Source organism: Bufo gargarizans, chromosome 7 (assembly GCF_014858855.1).
Source record: "Bufo gargarizans isolate SCDJY-AF-19 chromosome 7, ASM1485885v1, whole genome shotgun sequence".
In the NCBI taxonomy this organism is placed as follows: domain Eukaryota; kingdom Metazoa; phylum Chordata; class Amphibia; order Anura; family Bufonidae; genus Bufo; species Bufo gargarizans.
The window spans coordinates 196,970,577-196,988,130 of NC_058086.1; the positions used below are offsets into that span (position 1 = coordinate 196,970,577).

A 17,554-nucleotide genomic window follows, 5' to 3' on the forward strand; every position below is an offset into this window, starting at 1 on the left:
TGATTTCTGAGGCGTCTCAGGTAACGGATTTGGATTCTTCATCATCTTGAATACCAGGTTGTTTTACAAAATGTCTGTTTTTTCATGTGAAATATATAAAAACTGCTATACCCTGTAGCACAGAAAGTACTAATACAATAAGAAATAATAATGAAGTCTGCGGTTTTATCCTCCTTTATTCTCGTGGATTTAACCAAATAATGTGAACTTCTAGCTACGTTTACTTATGAAAATAGTCCTATTCTCATCTAGCTAAATAACATTTTATCTTCGTTCTAAGCAGTTTTCTTCAGGGCAACCATCAAGTACATGCACTGCTCCACTGCTTGAAGAACATTAAATCTGACTGATAGGAACCGATATGTGGTAATCCATTTAATTGGATAGAAAGAAAAAAGCCACAATCTTAAGACAAAGGAAACATAACGAGCCCATGAAAAAAATAATCTGATATTTCCCATCATACTTGCCACACAGCTACAGTCAAAACTGTCCAACCTAAATGCACCTGTCACTTACATCCCGGAGAGGTTGCAATTTTTTTTCTGTTGAACCATTTTAAGGGGTTTTCCCGTGAGAAACACTAATCCCCTCTCCACAGGGTAGTGGATAAGAGTCTGACTGGTGGGGCATTGCCCGCTGGGGTCACAAGAATGGGTTCCCCTGTTTGTATGGAGTTCATGTCCTCTGCAGCTCCATTCAACTTTCTTGGACTTCCAGATGTAGCCGAGCCTTATACTCAGCTACTGTACTCCATCAGGTTCAGAGAGTTGAATAGAGTAGTAATGGACATCCTCCATCGTTGTTCCATTCAGTTGGGTGAACACAAGACCCCTGTTCTGGGTATCCTGGGTAGAAGATCATATTGGTGGAATCCATGACATCCACTAATTTCGAAAAACCTCTTAGGAATCCCTTGGCCACCACTTACAGATCATGTTGACTCATAATCACCGATGAAACAAAAGACCATTGATTGGACTTTGGTTGAATGCTGTGGTCAGAGAGTTCTCGTGGTGGAAATCTCTGGTCTCAACAGAATGATTGATTTAGGAAGAGGTCTTGTGACATCTCAAAGAAGTGTCAGAAGATTATTTTTTGGGTGCTTTTCTCCTTTGATAATCCACAGTGGGCCGTATGATCAGATGTGGAGACCATTATGGGTTTACCATCATTGTAAAAGTTGCAGCATGGTACAGATTCAGCCTACAAAATAACTCCTCCACCTGTCCGTAGGCAACAAGTGCACTTTCGGGTGTCCCAATGACGTCCGTTGTCCATTCGTGTGATATATTACATTGATGGTTTTGTGCACAAAAACAGTTAAAATCATGGCATGTTTCATTTTCAACTTTATCTTCAAGCTTCCAAAATTCAATGAAGCATTCTTGCATCTCAATATTTCAAGAGAAATCTGGAGATTGAGTTCACGTGTTTCTTAATAATCGCTAAAAAATCAGTCACTGCTGTCAGCAGAATTGATATTGATCAAGTTTTTGGTCTTTTTTATTTAAAGCTCCAGTGGATACTTGATTGAGCAGAAAAATAGGGTGAAAATGTTACTATTCGTTAGAACAATTCCTAAAAAGAGAAGTCTCGCAGTCCGAAAGAGAGATTGAGTGCACATATTGTCAGGGAGGTGCAACAATTCATTGCTCTGTCGCCGGATTTTCTTTTTGCTACCGTGTTACCTGCAAAGAAAAATATATATATAATAATAACAACAATAATGATAATAAGTTAATATTAAAATCACATAACTACTGAATTAATTTGAAAAACTTGTTGGATCAGGGTCTGGATCTTTTTTCATCTATAGCCACTGAGCCAGTTTTATTTGGTAAGACCTTGTCTCCCACTGTTAATGGGTCACTTACAGGCTGGCATTTTTTATGGGGGCAATAAAGGTGAGCACTGTTTGACATTGTTAGTGGGGGCACTGTTTATGAGGACACTTCCTGGCTATTGTTATTCATTGGGGACTCTGGTAGGTACTGTTAAAGGGGCACTTACAGACTGGCGCTATTCATGGGGGCACTTACAGGCTGGCATTGTTAATCAGGACACTTACGGGATGGCACTGTTAATGGGGCACTTACAGGCTGACACTGTTAATGAGCACTTACAGGCTGACACTGTTAATGAGCACTTACAGGCTGACACTGTTAATGGGGCACTTACAGGCTGGCATTGTTAATCAGGGCACTTACAGGATGGCACTGTTAATAGGGGGCACTTACAGCCTGACACTGTTAATGAGCACTTACAGACTGGCATTGATAATTGGGCACTGATTATGAGGGTATTTTCTGAATGCTGCTGTTCATAGAGGACTCTGGTAGGTACCTTTAATGGAGGCACTTACAGGCTGGCACTGTTAATGGGGGTGCTGCCTAAGAGGACACTTCCTAGCTGCTGCTGTTCATAGGGACTCCGGTAGGTACTGTTAAAGAGGGCCCCTGCAGACTGTCACTTAATGGGGGCACTTACAGGATGGCACTGTTAAAAGGGGCACTTACAGGATGGCACTGTTAATGGAGAACTTACAAGGCGGCACTGTTAATGGGGCACTTTGTAAGGGCACTTCCTATATGCTGCTGTTTATATGGACTCTAGTAAGTACTGTTAATGGAGCACTTGCAGGCTGTCACTATTAATAGGGGGAACTTATAGGATGGCACTGTTAATAGGGGCACTTACAAGCTTGCACTATAAATGGGGGCACATACAGGCTGGCACTGTTAATGGGGGTACTGCTTAAGAGGACACTTCCTAGCTGCTGCTGTTCATAGGGACTCTGGTAGGTACTGTTAAAGGGGGAACTTGCAGGCTGGCACTATTAATGGGGGCACTTACAGGATGGCACTGCTAAGGGCCCTGGTAATAGAGCCACTCTCTTGTTGCCAGAGCTTACGCGTACTCTGATACTTTTTATGGAAGCCCCCAGCTTGGCATTGTTAAAGGGGTTGTCCATAGACTCTATTATATGGTAGTCACAGGGGTAGGTCCGCAACCTGGGCACAATCTGGTAGACTAAAGCTGTCATTTGTTTTACAGTGTATAATACTATATATTTTCTGCAGCAGCTGATAAAGCAGAGCTGCCTGGCCGGCCTTGGTTTCCCCGAGAAAATCAGCAGTTTGACAGGAGTGTTGGGTGCAGGACCCGCTGATCGCCATAGTGGGCGCATTCTGTTTGGCTTGTGACAATGAGGACTCTCTGTTTGGCACTGGCTGGCACTGTAAATGGGGCACTCACTGACTGGCAATGTTAAGTACCGTACATACACTGTTTATAGAGGTTTATAAGCGCACTCCAGCATGGTTTATGGGAGCATTCTGGCTGATACTATTAATGGGGACACCCTTCATCGGGCACTGTCTTACTAGCATTGTTATGGAGGTACCGGCCCTCCCCGGCTAGAATTGTTAAATTGAAAATAAAGTTAGACCAACACCTCTAAACAGTATGAAATAAGGTAGCGGTGCACGCTACCAGGGCTGCAATGCAAAAGCAAACACTATATGCAGCAGCACCATGCTGCATGCAAACACTGGAAACATGGATAAATCAGAATTGCATTGCTGCAAAACTTACTATATGAAAAGTAGAAGCTCTTTATGCTAATTTTTATCAAAAATTGTGTCGGGCCCATCTAATAGTGACAAAGTGGCTTCCACAGATGGGACCTACACTATCAGACTTGCCTCTCCTAGACCTTAACCTACACAATTCAGGGTAATGTAGAATCCAGCTCAGGGGTGCACCACCAATGAGGTAAGTTGAGGCAGCACAAGGTAGGGGGAAAAGGGGCCAGCGGAAGGGGGATTATCTGTTTCTGCAGTATAGTATTGGGAAGCACAGTATGTGGCGCTGTATTACCCTGTGTGTTTTGTAGCTGTCACCACCAGATCTTTGAGAAGTTCTGATAGACGTTCTTCAGTACCTTCTGCATGATCTTCTTTTGTTTTTCTTTCGTTTTGACATCTCTCCTCCCTCTCCCAGCTGTCATCTATTAGCAGTGAATGCCTCCCTACATATCTCCTCCCTATACTGCCTCCCCTTGCGGTTTATACAACTTCCTGGAGTGTGCTGATGCTAGAAGCTGCTACTGCTGCATCTTCAAGATAAGTCTGTTTCTTTATTTCTGTTTTCATGTGGGCTTGATCCTAGGTGACCCTGACTCCCTCCGCATTTAGTGTAGAGAGCCGGTGGTCGTGTCCCCTCACTATTATAGGGTGTTCAGGTGTCATACAGTCGAAGAACGAGGGTATGCAATTTTATACCATTGAGATTTTTGCATAGGCTGAGCAGTAAGGGAGAGAGCTAGGGCTGTTACAGGGCTTACCCTTTTGTTCCTTAGTTTTGGATCAAGTCAGTCGGATCTCATTTGTGTCTTCTAGTTTTCTGTAACACCATCCGTGACAGTAGCTTTGTATGTAATGTTTTCCAAGTATGTTTTTAACAGTAGGGCTGGAGGAAAGGGGTTAAGTTAAGAAATTGGCATTGGTGGGTTGGGGCGCCATTTCTGCTTGCACCCCTGATCCAGCTATATTATAATGTGATTAGAAGTCCTAGTCTGTTGGGCAGGCGTGCACAGTCCAAATGGAAGCAGCCATCTCCCCAATTGTACAATGAAAAAACAAAGTAAGTAAAGCAGTTATGCAAATCAGAATCGTCCATGTTCCCAGTGTTTGCACGCGTCTTGTGCATGGAGCAGTGCGCTGCTGCATTTAGTGTTCTCTTGCTTTGGAATAGTTGCAAATAAATTCTTGCACAGTTAATGGGGACATGAGACTATTGTTAAAAGGGTGCGAAGAGTAAATAAAGGCAGGGATAATGTGCCGAGAATTTGCATTGCAGAGTGATGTTTCCTTATTCAAGTATTTTTACGAAAATTGGGCAATAAGGACCTTTTCTTCGGAGACAGGAGACGTTCTCATTGCTCTGCACCATTCAGTAATTTCCCTGCAGTAACGATGAGAATAACTTTTTACCATGCAAAACTTTTTTTCTCCCATAGTCCTATTTGACTGCGGAGGCCATGAAAGATCCCGATGGCTGCGATAATACACGTTACCCGACAGACTCCCAATTTTTTGCCATCTGCACTGATCGTAAACATTGTATAAAGAGTAGTATTTCTCCGCTATCTATTTGCCCACTTATTATGCATTAAACTACTTTACTGCGCTCGTGTAGAGGCAGCCGCGTCCCTTCTCATAACTATGAGGCATGCAAGTAGAAAATAAGGAAGAGACAGCAGAGTTTAGGCATATTTTTCTTGTCATATCAAATATAATGTATTTTCTTCATGCAAGGCAAATGTCTAAGTAAAAAGGCGTACATCTGGAATGAAATAGGATATGGAAAAAATTCACGACTTCTAGCATCGCTGCTAGAAAACGGCTTCTTCCTGTTGATGTTCACATTATGAATGTTTGTAAAATATTTCAGTTAAAGGGGATGTCCATTTTTGCCTGTATCAGCAATCTGCAGGGGAAATAAATAATAAGTGGTCATCTTCCCTACAGCAAAACTACAGGGAAAACAAAGTATGGATTACACAGTTCCCATTGAAATTAATGGACTGGCCATGTAATGCATGGACAAGCTGCGTCCTCCAGAGTGATATACGCTCTTCATAGCCCCTTTTTCTACACTGACCTATAGATTAGAGTCCTGAACAGGTGATCCCCTCCCTCCACATTAATTTCCATAATGGGATATTTGAAAATGACTTTTCCAAACCTGACATCCCCTTTAAAACTTCTTCATTCAAGGAACCTTGAACTAAAAAGATTAAATGGTCAGAATTTTATACAAAAATTTTGAGAAGCCATCATGCTTGGGAAAAAGTTGTCAGATGATTCATCAAAAATAGTTGCATTGGTGTCAGATGGGCATAAAAACTGTAAAAGAAGAAATGCTCGCCTCAACTAATCTCCTGCTGCTGCCCAGGTCTCCACTGTTCTCTTCTTCTGCCTTCAAGCTTGGGTGGCCTCACGCCTCAGTCACTCATTAGTTGAGGGGCCATCTTGAGGTATATCATGGGAGTTGATGGCAGATGGAAGTAGAGAACAGCGGGGACTCTGACAGTGTTAAAACAGTAAAGGAGGAGTTCAGTGGAGGTGGATAACTCTTCTTTCAAGTTTTTAAACAAGCTATTTTTGATTAGCTTGAAGACACCTTTAAAGAGCCATACATCTGGTCCACCATAGACACTGTAACCTGTAGAAAAAGGTGTAGAGAGCTGCTTCCGTGGGTTCCGGATGTGGAGCAGAGAAGAAGGCACTATGAAATGAGTAGTCTGCTGTCAGGGGGCTCAGTGGTGCAGGGTAGAGCAGCAGAGGAGCCAAGCCATGAAAACAATAGACCAAGACCAAGTGAAGGCAGGGACAGTCTTAAAGTCCATTTCCAGCACACTCTGCAACAGTGGAGCCCGAAAGTGTCTTGTATCACCTTCGAGTTAGTCTGTACCCATTTGTGGGTCTTGGAGCCGGAGAGATTGGGAAGTCAGTGTGGAAGCCACCAAGGCCATCAATGACACAAATCCACAGAGGACAAGTCAAGAAAAAAGGTCACCTGGTCTACCAAACCACATTAGTGTACAGGACTATTGAGACTGCATTGTCCCATAGAAGACATCCAATCTAATCATGGTCAATATCCATGTGCGCCTGTTCAAGCTGAGCTGTCATTAGGAGACTGAGGTGACCTGATGCACCCTACGACAATTGGGGATTCTGTGTTGGGAGAGGAAGAGTCCCTCTATGACCTCTATGGCACTTTGGTGTCGACAGTTGGCTGTCCAGGCACAGATGTAGTTGACCTTGAAGTAGTCGAAGTTCTCAGGCCCTGAATTCAGAAGTGTCCTGTGTCCTGAGAGGGCCATCACACCTTCCAACATAGTGGCAGCCATGGAGCACAGATAAGCCACTAAATCTTGCACTTTTGTCTGTTTTCTCTACGTTTTTTTATCATTTACACTCTATCACTCACCTTTGTAGTTTTGATTTTGTTTCCACTGCTGCAGGACCAGCCTGTGAGATCCGGCAAAACTTTACAATCCTCCCCTTCCATGCACGGCTGCATGTGACACCACCACTTCTGGATGACAATGGACGCTAGGGGATAAAACAAACAAGGAATCACCAGACAGCAACTTATGGAAGTTTTAGACATAAAATACTTAATAAATTCTATTATTCAGACTACCCACAGCCACCACTAGGTGGGGCTAACTGTATATAATTTAATTAGCTCCCCCTAGTGGTGACTGTAGTTACCGGAAGGCTAAAAGACACAGAGAGAGACCTCAGGGTTAACTGTTACGTGTCAACCCTCTCAAGCCACGGGCCTTGTCATTAAAGTATGTATGGCACTGCTGTGGCTGAGGCCCCATTGCATCAATGCAGTATACTCATTTATTGCAAAGGGCATGGTGTGATGGTGGTGCTGCAGAGGAACAGAACATTTCTTTTATGTTCCACCAGATGACTGCTGTAGGTTTCAGGAGCGGGATACCCTTCGTTCAGTTCATCAGTGGGGATCCTTCTAGCAAGCGGGAATTATAGACAACCACTTTAAATTCCAGGGGTACAACCACAGACGCCACACTGTTTACGGTATCGGATCTGGCAGAGAACAGCCTGTCAGAGCTCACCGGATCCAGCCTAGCCATATACTGCTGTTCACTCCCGGACCCCATTGACTATTATGTGCTTTAGGCGCTGTTGTATGGCCAGACAAAAACCCTTGCATGCAACGTTTTTTGTCTGGCTGAAACCCGGCACCCATGCCTAAAAGTGGACAGATCCCTGCCAAATCCCATTATGGTAAATGGGGTCCAGCAATGAGCACCATTATCCAGCTAGGATCCCGCGAAAAATGCAAGTGTGAACCTACCCTTAGTCGGTCTGCATTTTTTATGACTGTGTGGTATTGTTGGTGCCCTGTGGCCAGTAATAATGCAGATTGACTGAACGGTGCAGACTTCATTCATTTAATTAGAGCCTGCTGCAGACATACAGCCGTGCGGTACTTGATCGCAGCGCGGCCACATCGTAAGCACGATACGTCAGCGTGAGATACAGATGACGGCATACAACAACTGTATGACTGAGTGGCGGGCATGCACTATGTGTTCATTGTTTTAGTGACCCTTGATGATACATAATCAATGGGGGGCAAGGCAGGAGACCAATGACTAGGCCAGTTTGATTATAGTAAAATAAAGTATTTTCTTTACTAGATAGATGATGGGCATCACAGTGCAAATACAAGCAGTGAGGCACAGCTCTCGTGTATTTCATAGAGTAGGCTTTTCTAAAGGTTGGGTTTAGGAGGTGGCTATTATGATGGTGGTCCTCCCTAACTCGCTCCCTCTCTAGAGATGCCAGCAATCTTCCCAAAATGACCAAAGATGTGCATGTCCTTAATAGTTATCTGAAATACCCAACTGCAGGGTGCAGTCCTAGATCAGACGGCCAATCTGTCCAGAAGTGTGGCGGATCCCAGAAGCAGTTAACCCTAACCACGTGCTTTAACTTTACTGCATCACTCCACAGACTTCCACTTATGGTCCTCAACCGTCTGTAGAAATTCAGTCGCTTTTCTGGCAGCTTTCACTCACAGGAGTGGTGTTTTCCTGGATAAGGCTTCTGTCTTGGCCTACTTGGAAGCAGCGCAAACAAAACAGGTCTTCTCTCTTGCCCGTTCACTAGAAGACTCCTCACTAACCAGGGGAAATGGGACCTGCTCACTACCTGGCAACCCACACTAAAGACTGCAAGTTACCTATTTCCTACCCACATTCAGCCTTTTGGAATACTAAGTGCATAGATCTTAGTTAGCATAACAGTAAATATTGCAATAGCTCTAGTAATGAACCAGAAGATTAACTTTTTTAGCAGGGAACCATAACATTAACCCTTTAGCAGTGAACCAGCGGTTCACTGCAGTAGGTATCCAGTGTATAAGTGGAAGGCACGTGGCAACAGTCCAGCATGTAAGTGACAGATGTGCGGCATGCATCCAGCATGTAAGTCCCCCATATGCGGCATAAGCCCAGCATGTTAGTGATGAATGTGCCGCATGGTGGTTCATGATGGGGGCTCACACATACCCCTTATATCAGGACCACCTCTACAGTCAGTATATGCCCCCAATCCCACAGATAGGGCTTCCTGTGTGTTGGGCTTTATCATTTGCTATGATTAGAGTCCAGTATATTGCATTTCCAAGCGCGGCCCACAAATTACTCATTTACTGTGTCCATGTTACAAAAAATACATGAGAACTAAATTGTCTGCATAAATAGAAAGGCAAAAAAAACAAGACGGTAATTACCGAGTTATTTAAATAGGTGCAATGGGTCTACCCATGGTGAGAGTATTCAGGCATTGCTTACGATCAGCGGAAAATTACACCGCACATCATGTTGCTCCACAAAATAATTACAAGGTAAAGACATGTTCTGATGTTAGAAATTGATGGCTTGCCACCAGCAACGATGGCATACTGTAATTTTAATAATCTTCTAAATAAAACAGGATTGTGGTTTCACTCTGCTCTTTTGTAGGTGGGCGATTTCTGTGTGTTTGTATTGTGTCCCCGTCACGGACTTCTCGCCGCGTTAATGCACAATCACATGAACTCACCAAACGCTATTCATCAGCGGTCAAAGATTAATTAGCTTCCCGACCAATTTCAGCGAAGGGCGGCACGCTGCTCATGAAAAATTATATCATGTATGTATTAAAGGGCTTTTCCGGAAGTACTGATGGTCTGACCTCAGGATAGATCATCAATATCTGATCGGTAGAGGTCCAGGTCCAGGAACCCCCATCAATCTGTTTGAAGGGGCCGCAGCTCTCACGGTTTCTTGTTAAGCTACTAGGTCACGTGGCCTGGTCAAGTGAATGGGCCTGAGCTGCAATACCAAGTACAGCCACTGTACGGCGCTGTGTTTGATATGCTGCAAGGAGGCCGCAGAGGCACTCGCTGGTAAGTTGATCATCAGCAGTGCCAGGTAAAAGACCTAAAGATCAGATATTAAATATTGTACTCCTGGTAACCCATGTAAAGCTATCTTGTAATGGAAGCCAGCCACGAAGTGAAACGGCATAACATAAATGTCCACCTTTTGACCACCATGTTGTGTTAAGATACAAAATTTGGTGTTGATTCATGTCTGGTCATATATTTATAGCACTTGGAGCTCAGCTTTTTTTTTTTGCATGCAGAACTCCATATCCTCTGAATATAGATTTAAGGTAGCACATTGGGGTCACCACTAGGGGGAGCTGAAGAGCCTACTGCATACTGTTTTTTCTAGTGGTGCTCTACTAGTGGACAGTGGTCCAGTTGTTTGAACCAGGAGGGGCGCACTGCTATTTTTTAGTTCCTCAGGAGCAGGGCTGTGCTAATTAGGGGTTCAGTGGGCAGTGATGAAGGTACATAGTGTTATAGAGTCATGCTCCCGCATTGTTTGTGACTATCTCCTCTTCTACATGGACAATATTGGATGTGGATATGCAGCAAACCCATGAGAAGCCGTTGTAGAGGACAGGAGTGGTAGTGGCCCTCATGAGGTGCGGTGTCACGGTGTACTCCTTCAGGCCAAGTTTCCTTGAAGACTGGTGTGGTGGAAAGGTAGTTTGAAGTATTAGACCAGAACTAAAAGTATAAAAGTCTCTTTTTAGAGTACATCCAGCAGACGTAGGTACAAAGTGCAGTTTCAGTCACCTGGTGATGAGGTATGGTGGCTGGTTACGTGGCAATTAAATGGCACTTTCAGACACCTGTGAATATCAGTGTCCATGGTGGGATACAGGTCTGGCTTAGAAGAGGTCTAGGTGATGGGTGTCTGAGCCGTAGTCCCTCACCTGCAGCAGGGTCTGTAAACCTGTGATTTGGCTGATCACTCTGCTGTCTAGGTACACTGTATGAGAAAAACAAAGCTCTGCCTGCAATCAAGATATGTTAAAGTGTAACTGGCAGTCTTTTTTTTTTTGTAATGAATAGGGGCAGTGATACTGACTGTTTTTTGTAATATACTTTAATTATTGAAATAATAATTTCTATTAGAAAAATAGCTCTAAAGTGGCCGATTTGGAGCCTTAGCAACGCCCCTCGTCTTGAAATGACATCACACGGTCAATGTTGAGCGCGTTTCCACAGTAAACAGAAGGCCGGGGGCGTTGCTTTAGAGCTATTTTTCTAAGACCTCCTGCGCACTAACGTGTGCGCCCCGTTGCCGTATTGGGGACCGCATTTGCAGATCCGCAATACACGGGTGACGTTCCGCGGGCATTCCGCATCACGGATGCGGACCCATTCACTTCAATGGGTCCGCAAATCCGTAGATGCGGAATGGTGCGGAACTGAAGCACGGAACGGAACCCTACGGGAGCACTACAGAGTGCTTCCGTCCCGTACTTCCGTTCCGCAAAAAGATAGAAAATGTCCTATCTTTTTGCGGAACGGCCAGATCGCAGACCCATTAAAGTGAATGGGTCCGCGATCCGCTGCGGCTGCCCCACGGACACGTTCGTGTGCAGGAGGCCTAATAGAAAATGTAAGATTTCAGTAATTAAAGTATAATACAAAAACGTTCAGTATCGCTGTCTCTACACATTACAGAAAAGAAGGACACGTACACTTTAAATGAGAGAACGGTCCCGTTTCCTCCTGTACGCTAAATGCGGGGTTGTTCTCCTTTAAGACTGAAAAGAGTTTAAAAGAAAAGAAAAAGGAAAACATTTCAGGGACTCAACTTTTTATCATCTGAAAAAAAAATCTTGAAATGGGAATAAGGCCAACCTGAGCAAAGATCCAGGAGAATTACAAAACTATGAAAGAAAAGATAGATGAAAGACGACATGTGAAAGAGCATGTCTGAAGAGATGCTCCGCGGATGAAGAAGAGGAAGATAAATTACTTTATCAGAATGTATAACCCTGGCCTAATCCATCCGCTGCCGAGGAGGGTGGACGGGTTTATGTCAGAACATTCGCAGGGTGCGTGAATTTATTTTAGAGAAAATGAGGTTCCGGAAAAAAAATAAGCAAAACATGGTCCCTGCTTGCTAATCTTAGATGAATGTTCATACAACTTCAGCCCGTATACATTTAATACTGCAATATAGTTCCCACATAACACCAGCAAGCAGGTCCTAGAAAATACAGCAATTTAGGTCTCATGCACACGACCGTTCCGTTTGTTGCGGTCCGCAAACCGCAGATCCGCAAAAAACGGAAGCCGCCCGTGTGCCTTCCGCAATTTGCGGAACGGAACGGGTGGTCCATTGTAGAAATGCCTATTCTTGTCCGCAGAACGGACAAGAATAGGACAGGTTATATTTTTTTTGCCGGGCCACAGAACGGAGCAAAGGACGTGGACAGCACACGGAGTGCTGTCCGCATCTTTTGTGGCCCCATTGAAGTGAATAGGTCCGCATCCGAGCCGCCAAAAATGCAGCTCGGATGCGGACCACAACAACGGTCGTGTGCATGAGGCCTTACTGCCTACATAATACCACCAAGTAGTACCAAGAATATACTGTAAGCCAACAGAATTTCAGCATATAGTATAAAGAATATACTTCACTATACTGTCTACATAATAACACCACATACTACAAGAACATTCAGCAATATACAGCCAACATAATAGCAAAGTACTAATAATATACTGCAATATACAGCCAACATAATAGCAAAGTACTAATAATATACTGCAATATACAGCCAACATAATAGCAAAGTACTAATAATATACTGCAATATACAGCCAACATAATAGCAAAGTACTAATAATATACTGCAATATACAGCCAACATAATACCACCATATAATCCCAATAATATACTGCCCACATAATACCACTATATGATATCAAGAAAATAATGTAATATACAGTTCACATAATACAAACTATATAGTGCCCTGTTTGAAAAACTGCAGAATACTGCCATATAGTTTCTACAGACCACTGCAACTCAATTCCACCCACATAATACCGCCATATAGTGCCAATTAAAAAGCAGCAATATGTGACCCATTTAATACAGTGTATCATGCCAAGAATATACTGCAATATACAGTCCACATATGGCCAGAAATCAGGGGCAATACTGCAATATGTAGGCCATCTAATACCACCATATACCAGCAAGAATACTGCAATATAGTACACATAATACCACTAGTGTTAAGCGAAGTGGAATTCGATCCAAATTTCAGGGAAAATTAGATTTGTCACGAAGCTGAATTTCCTCGTGCTTCGTGGTAACAAATCGACTTTCCCTGAATGGCGGTAAATAATAATAATAAAAAATCATACTTACCTCATCCGTTTGAGCGTGAAGAGCCAGCGCCGCCATCTTGATTAAAGATCTCTCACGAAATCCAGTGCGCGGTGTGATGACGTCATCACGGGCTGCTCGAGATTTCGCTTTGGATCTTCAATCAAGATGGTGGCGCCGGCTCTTCGTGATCAAATGGATGAGGTAAGTATGGCTGTATTAATTTTTTTTATTTTACACTGTAATATTAATGTCAGATGCCGCGAACAAGATACAGTCCACTTAATACTACAGGAAAATACTTCAATATACAGTAATACTCCCCATATAATGTCAGGTAAATATTGCACTATACATGCAGCCCAAATAATACCATTATACAATGGCAGAAAAATACTGCAATCTACAGTGAGGAACAGAAGTATTTAAACACCCTGCGATTTTGCAAGTTCTCCCACTTAGAAATCATGGAGGGGTCTGACATTCACATTGTAGGTGCATTCCCGCTCTGAGAGACCGGGTTAAAAACTAAAATTCAGGAAATCACATTGTATGATTTTTAAAGAATTTATTTCTCTTGCTCTGCTGAGCATAAGTATGTAAATACCTGAGAAACAGCAAGAATTCTGGCTCTCAAAGACCTGTTACTGCGCCTTTAAAAAGTCCACCTCTACTCCACTCATTAATCTAACTTAGTAGCATCTGTCTGAGCTCTTTAAAGACCCCTGTCCACCGCACAGTCAGTCAGACGCCAACTACTACCATGGACAAGGCCAAAGAGCTGTCAAAAGACACCAGAGACAAAATTGTGGACCTCCACAAGGCTGGAAAGGGCTACGGGGCAATGGCCAAGAAGCTTGGTGAAAATAGATCAACTGTTGGAGCAATTGTTAGAAAATGGAAGAAGCTAAAGACGACTGTCAGTCTCCCTCGGACTGGGGCTCCATGCAAGATCTCACCTCGTGGGGTATCACTGATGATAAGAAAGTAGGGTTGCCACCTTTTCTTCAAGCCAAACCCGAACAGAAGGGAGGGAGGGCCCCTTTCCAGGCCCCACCCATGTCCCACCTACAGCCACGCCCATGCTCCACCTTCAACCACGCCCCTGCCCCGCCTCCAACCACGCCCATGTCCCGCCTCCACCCCTGATCGCTGTCGCACCGCAATTGTTACGCCCCTGATCCCACGCCTGCGCCGTACTGTTTAGTATTCGATGCAGGCGCGGGATTTACGGGACGAAGAGGAGAACTCGGACGTCAATCAACTAAACATGGGCGTGCCACTGCCAAAAGGTGAATGGACGGAGCCTCTAGGTGCTGCAGCAACGCCCTCATAGCACCTAGAGGCTCATTAGCATATTATATAGCTTAGTCTTTTTAGTCGTTTAGTCTTATATTATAGTCTTTATTTTAAGAGAACGGCGGCGGCGGCAGCGGCAGGCAAGGAGTTATAAAACACAGTGTTATGTACTGCTGACATTAGCCCATCGCTAATGTCAGTCAGCTACATAACATAATGTTTTTTCTGATTGACAGATTCAGAAACCTGAGGCTGTTTAAACACTGTTACAAACATGCTTCAAATGTTTTATATGCATACCTTTTTAGAAGTAAAGTAAGTGATTATCTGGTGTCACAGTCAGACTCAGTCTTGGTCAGGTTGAAAAACTAGCAGGGCACAGTGGGCACAGTCTGGGCTGGGCACTAGTTGGGCAGGCTGCTGGAGCCTGGAGCTGCTGGAAGGATGATTTCAAATCTCCCTCCCTGCCTCTCTCTCTGATGTCACTTCCTGTGGACTTGACTTGGTTCCTTATCAGAGAGAAGGAGGGAGGGACTGGGAGGCAGGGGAGGAGCGAGGCGGAGCAAGGAGGAGCGAGGAGACTGGACTGGAAACTACTAAACAGTGAGTGAGCCGCTGCGGCTGCGCTGCCTGCCTGGCAGCCGCATCACTGTAGTGATTGTAGACTGGAGGAGGAGAGTCTAGGAGGAGGAGAGTCTAGGAGGAGGAGGGGAGGGAGCGCTCCGCTCAGCTGATCATCACCCGGCCGCCGCCGCCACCGCCACCGCCACAGTGAGTGAGTCACTAGTGACAGTGCAGTGCACTCAGGCAGCAGCAGCTAAAATATGCGATCGGACGGACTCCACACTGACTGTCTGCAGTTTCAATGAATAGAATAGAATAATCCTGTGCCCGGGTCTAAGAAAGGCTTGTACCCGGGCACAGGATTACAAACCCGGACTGTCCGGGTCAATCCCGGACGGGTGGCAACCCTATAAGAAAGGTGAGGAATCAGCCCAGAACTACAAGGGAGCAGCTGGTCAATGACATGAACAGAGCTGGGACCACAGTTTCAAAGGTCACTGTCGGTAGAACACTACACCGTCATGGTTTCAAATCATGCATTGCACGGAAGGCTCCCCGGCTCAAGTCATCACATGTCCAGGCCCGTCTGAAGTTTGCCAATGACCATCTCGATGATCCAGAGGAGGCATGGGAGAAAGGCATGTGGTCAGATGAGACCAAAGTAGAACTTTTTGGTCTAAACTTCACTCGTCGTGTTTGGAGGAAAAAGAAGGATGAGTTGCATCCCAAGAACACCATCACCAATGTGAAGCATGGGGGGGGGGTAACATTGTGCTTTGGCGGGCTTTTCTGCGAAGGGGATAGGATGACTGCACTGTATTAAGGAGAGGATGAATGGGGCCATTTATTGTGAGATTTTGAGCAACAACCTCCTTCCCTCAGTCAGAGCATTGAAGATGGGTCGTGGCTGGGTCTTCCAACATGACAATGACCTGAAGCACACAGCCAGGATAACCAAGGAGTGGCTCCATAAGAAGCATATCAAGGTTCTGGAGTGGCCTAGCCAGTCTCCAGACCTAAATCCAATAGAACATCTTTGGAGGGAGCTGAAACTCCGTGTTGCTCAGCGACAGCCCCGAAACCTGACAGATCTAGAGGAGATCAGTGTGGAGGAGTCGGCCAACATCCCTGCTGCCGTGTGTGCAAACCTGGTCAAGAACTGCAGGAAACGTCTGACCTCTGGAACTGCAAACAAAGGCGTCTGTACCAAATATTAACACGGATTTTATCAGGTGTTTAAATACTTCTGTACATTCTTTAAAAATCATACAATGTGATTTCCAGATTTATTTATTTTTTTATTCTGTCTCTCAGAGTGGGATTGCACCTACAATGGGAATTTCAGACCCTCCATGATTCCTAAGTGGGAGAACTTGCAAAATCGCAGGGTGTTCAAATACTTCTGTTCCTCACTGTACAGCCCACATAGTACTGCCATATAGTACTAAAACTGCTCCTACGTATGGGAACAATGCTCGTCTTCCTGGTATCTAGGGGGGATGGGCGTAGGGTTAGTGGGCATGCTGTGGTTCAGTGACAGATATATAAGAATAAAATACGGCTAACAGAATAGAAACTGAGGGGAAAAGATGAATTGCCTTGTTTTATAATGGAACAGATTGAAGAGCAACAGGAAACTTCATTAATACAAACATAACACGGAGAGCAATGAAGCGCAGATACAAAATATTCATTTACTGCCGTGGATCACGGTACAGGACTTATAGGAGGGAATATTATGTATGAGGCTAAATAAATACACAATGATTTCTGTCACCGCCGTCAGTTCTGCAGGAAACAGTGTATAGCGGTGATATCAGGTGCGCTCATAATGTACTCAAAAATGGAGTTTAATTTGGATGCAAAGCAAGCTCCCTCTACTGGTCACTACTGGGATTGCTCAGTCACAATGCCTCCTTACCACTATATATGAGCAGCGTAGAGCAGGGCACAAAAGCTGAACTGACGCCAGTCATTGTTAGGGAGAGTTCACATGACCGTTATTTATCCGTTCTTCTGATCCGTCAGAAGAACAGAAAAAATAATAAGAAAAAAAAAAAAACTTTAACCCCTTAGGGACCCATGACGTATCGGTACGGCATGTTTCCCGAATCCTTAAGGACCCATGACGTACCGGTACGTCATGGCTTCAATTAGAGATTCCGGCGCCGCGGGGGTTAATCGGAACGGGATGCCGCCTGACATCATTCAGCCGGCATCCCGTAACAACGCAGGGGGGGGTCATTTGACCCCCCCGTATAGACGATCGCAGAAAACCGCAGGTCCATTCAGACCTGCGGTTTTCTGCGTTTCCGGTCCATTCGGGTGTGCTGTGACCCGATGAACCGGAAAAAGACTGCGATCGGTGGCGTAATTTTACA

At 44.6% G+C, this 17,554-nt stretch overlaps 1 protein-coding gene across 1 annotated transcript in view; it reads right to left on the reverse strand.

Moving 5' to 3' along the window:
• Positions 1-1,394: 1,394 nt before the first annotated feature.
• TAFA4 (TAFA chemokine like family member 4) overlaps positions 1,395-17,554 on the reverse strand; it is a 110,036-nt gene continuing 93,876 nt past the window's right edge. Inside the window, exons 5-6 of the mRNA XM_044302490.1 lie at positions 7,003-7,127; positions 1,395-1,691 (exon numbers count right to left, since the gene is read on the reverse strand). Coding sequence (XP_044158425.1) covers positions 1,680-1,691; positions 7,003-7,127 — 137 coding nt within the window. The 3' untranslated portion in view covers positions 1,395-1,679. The remainder of the gene's footprint in view (positions 1,692-7,002; positions 7,128-17,554) is intronic.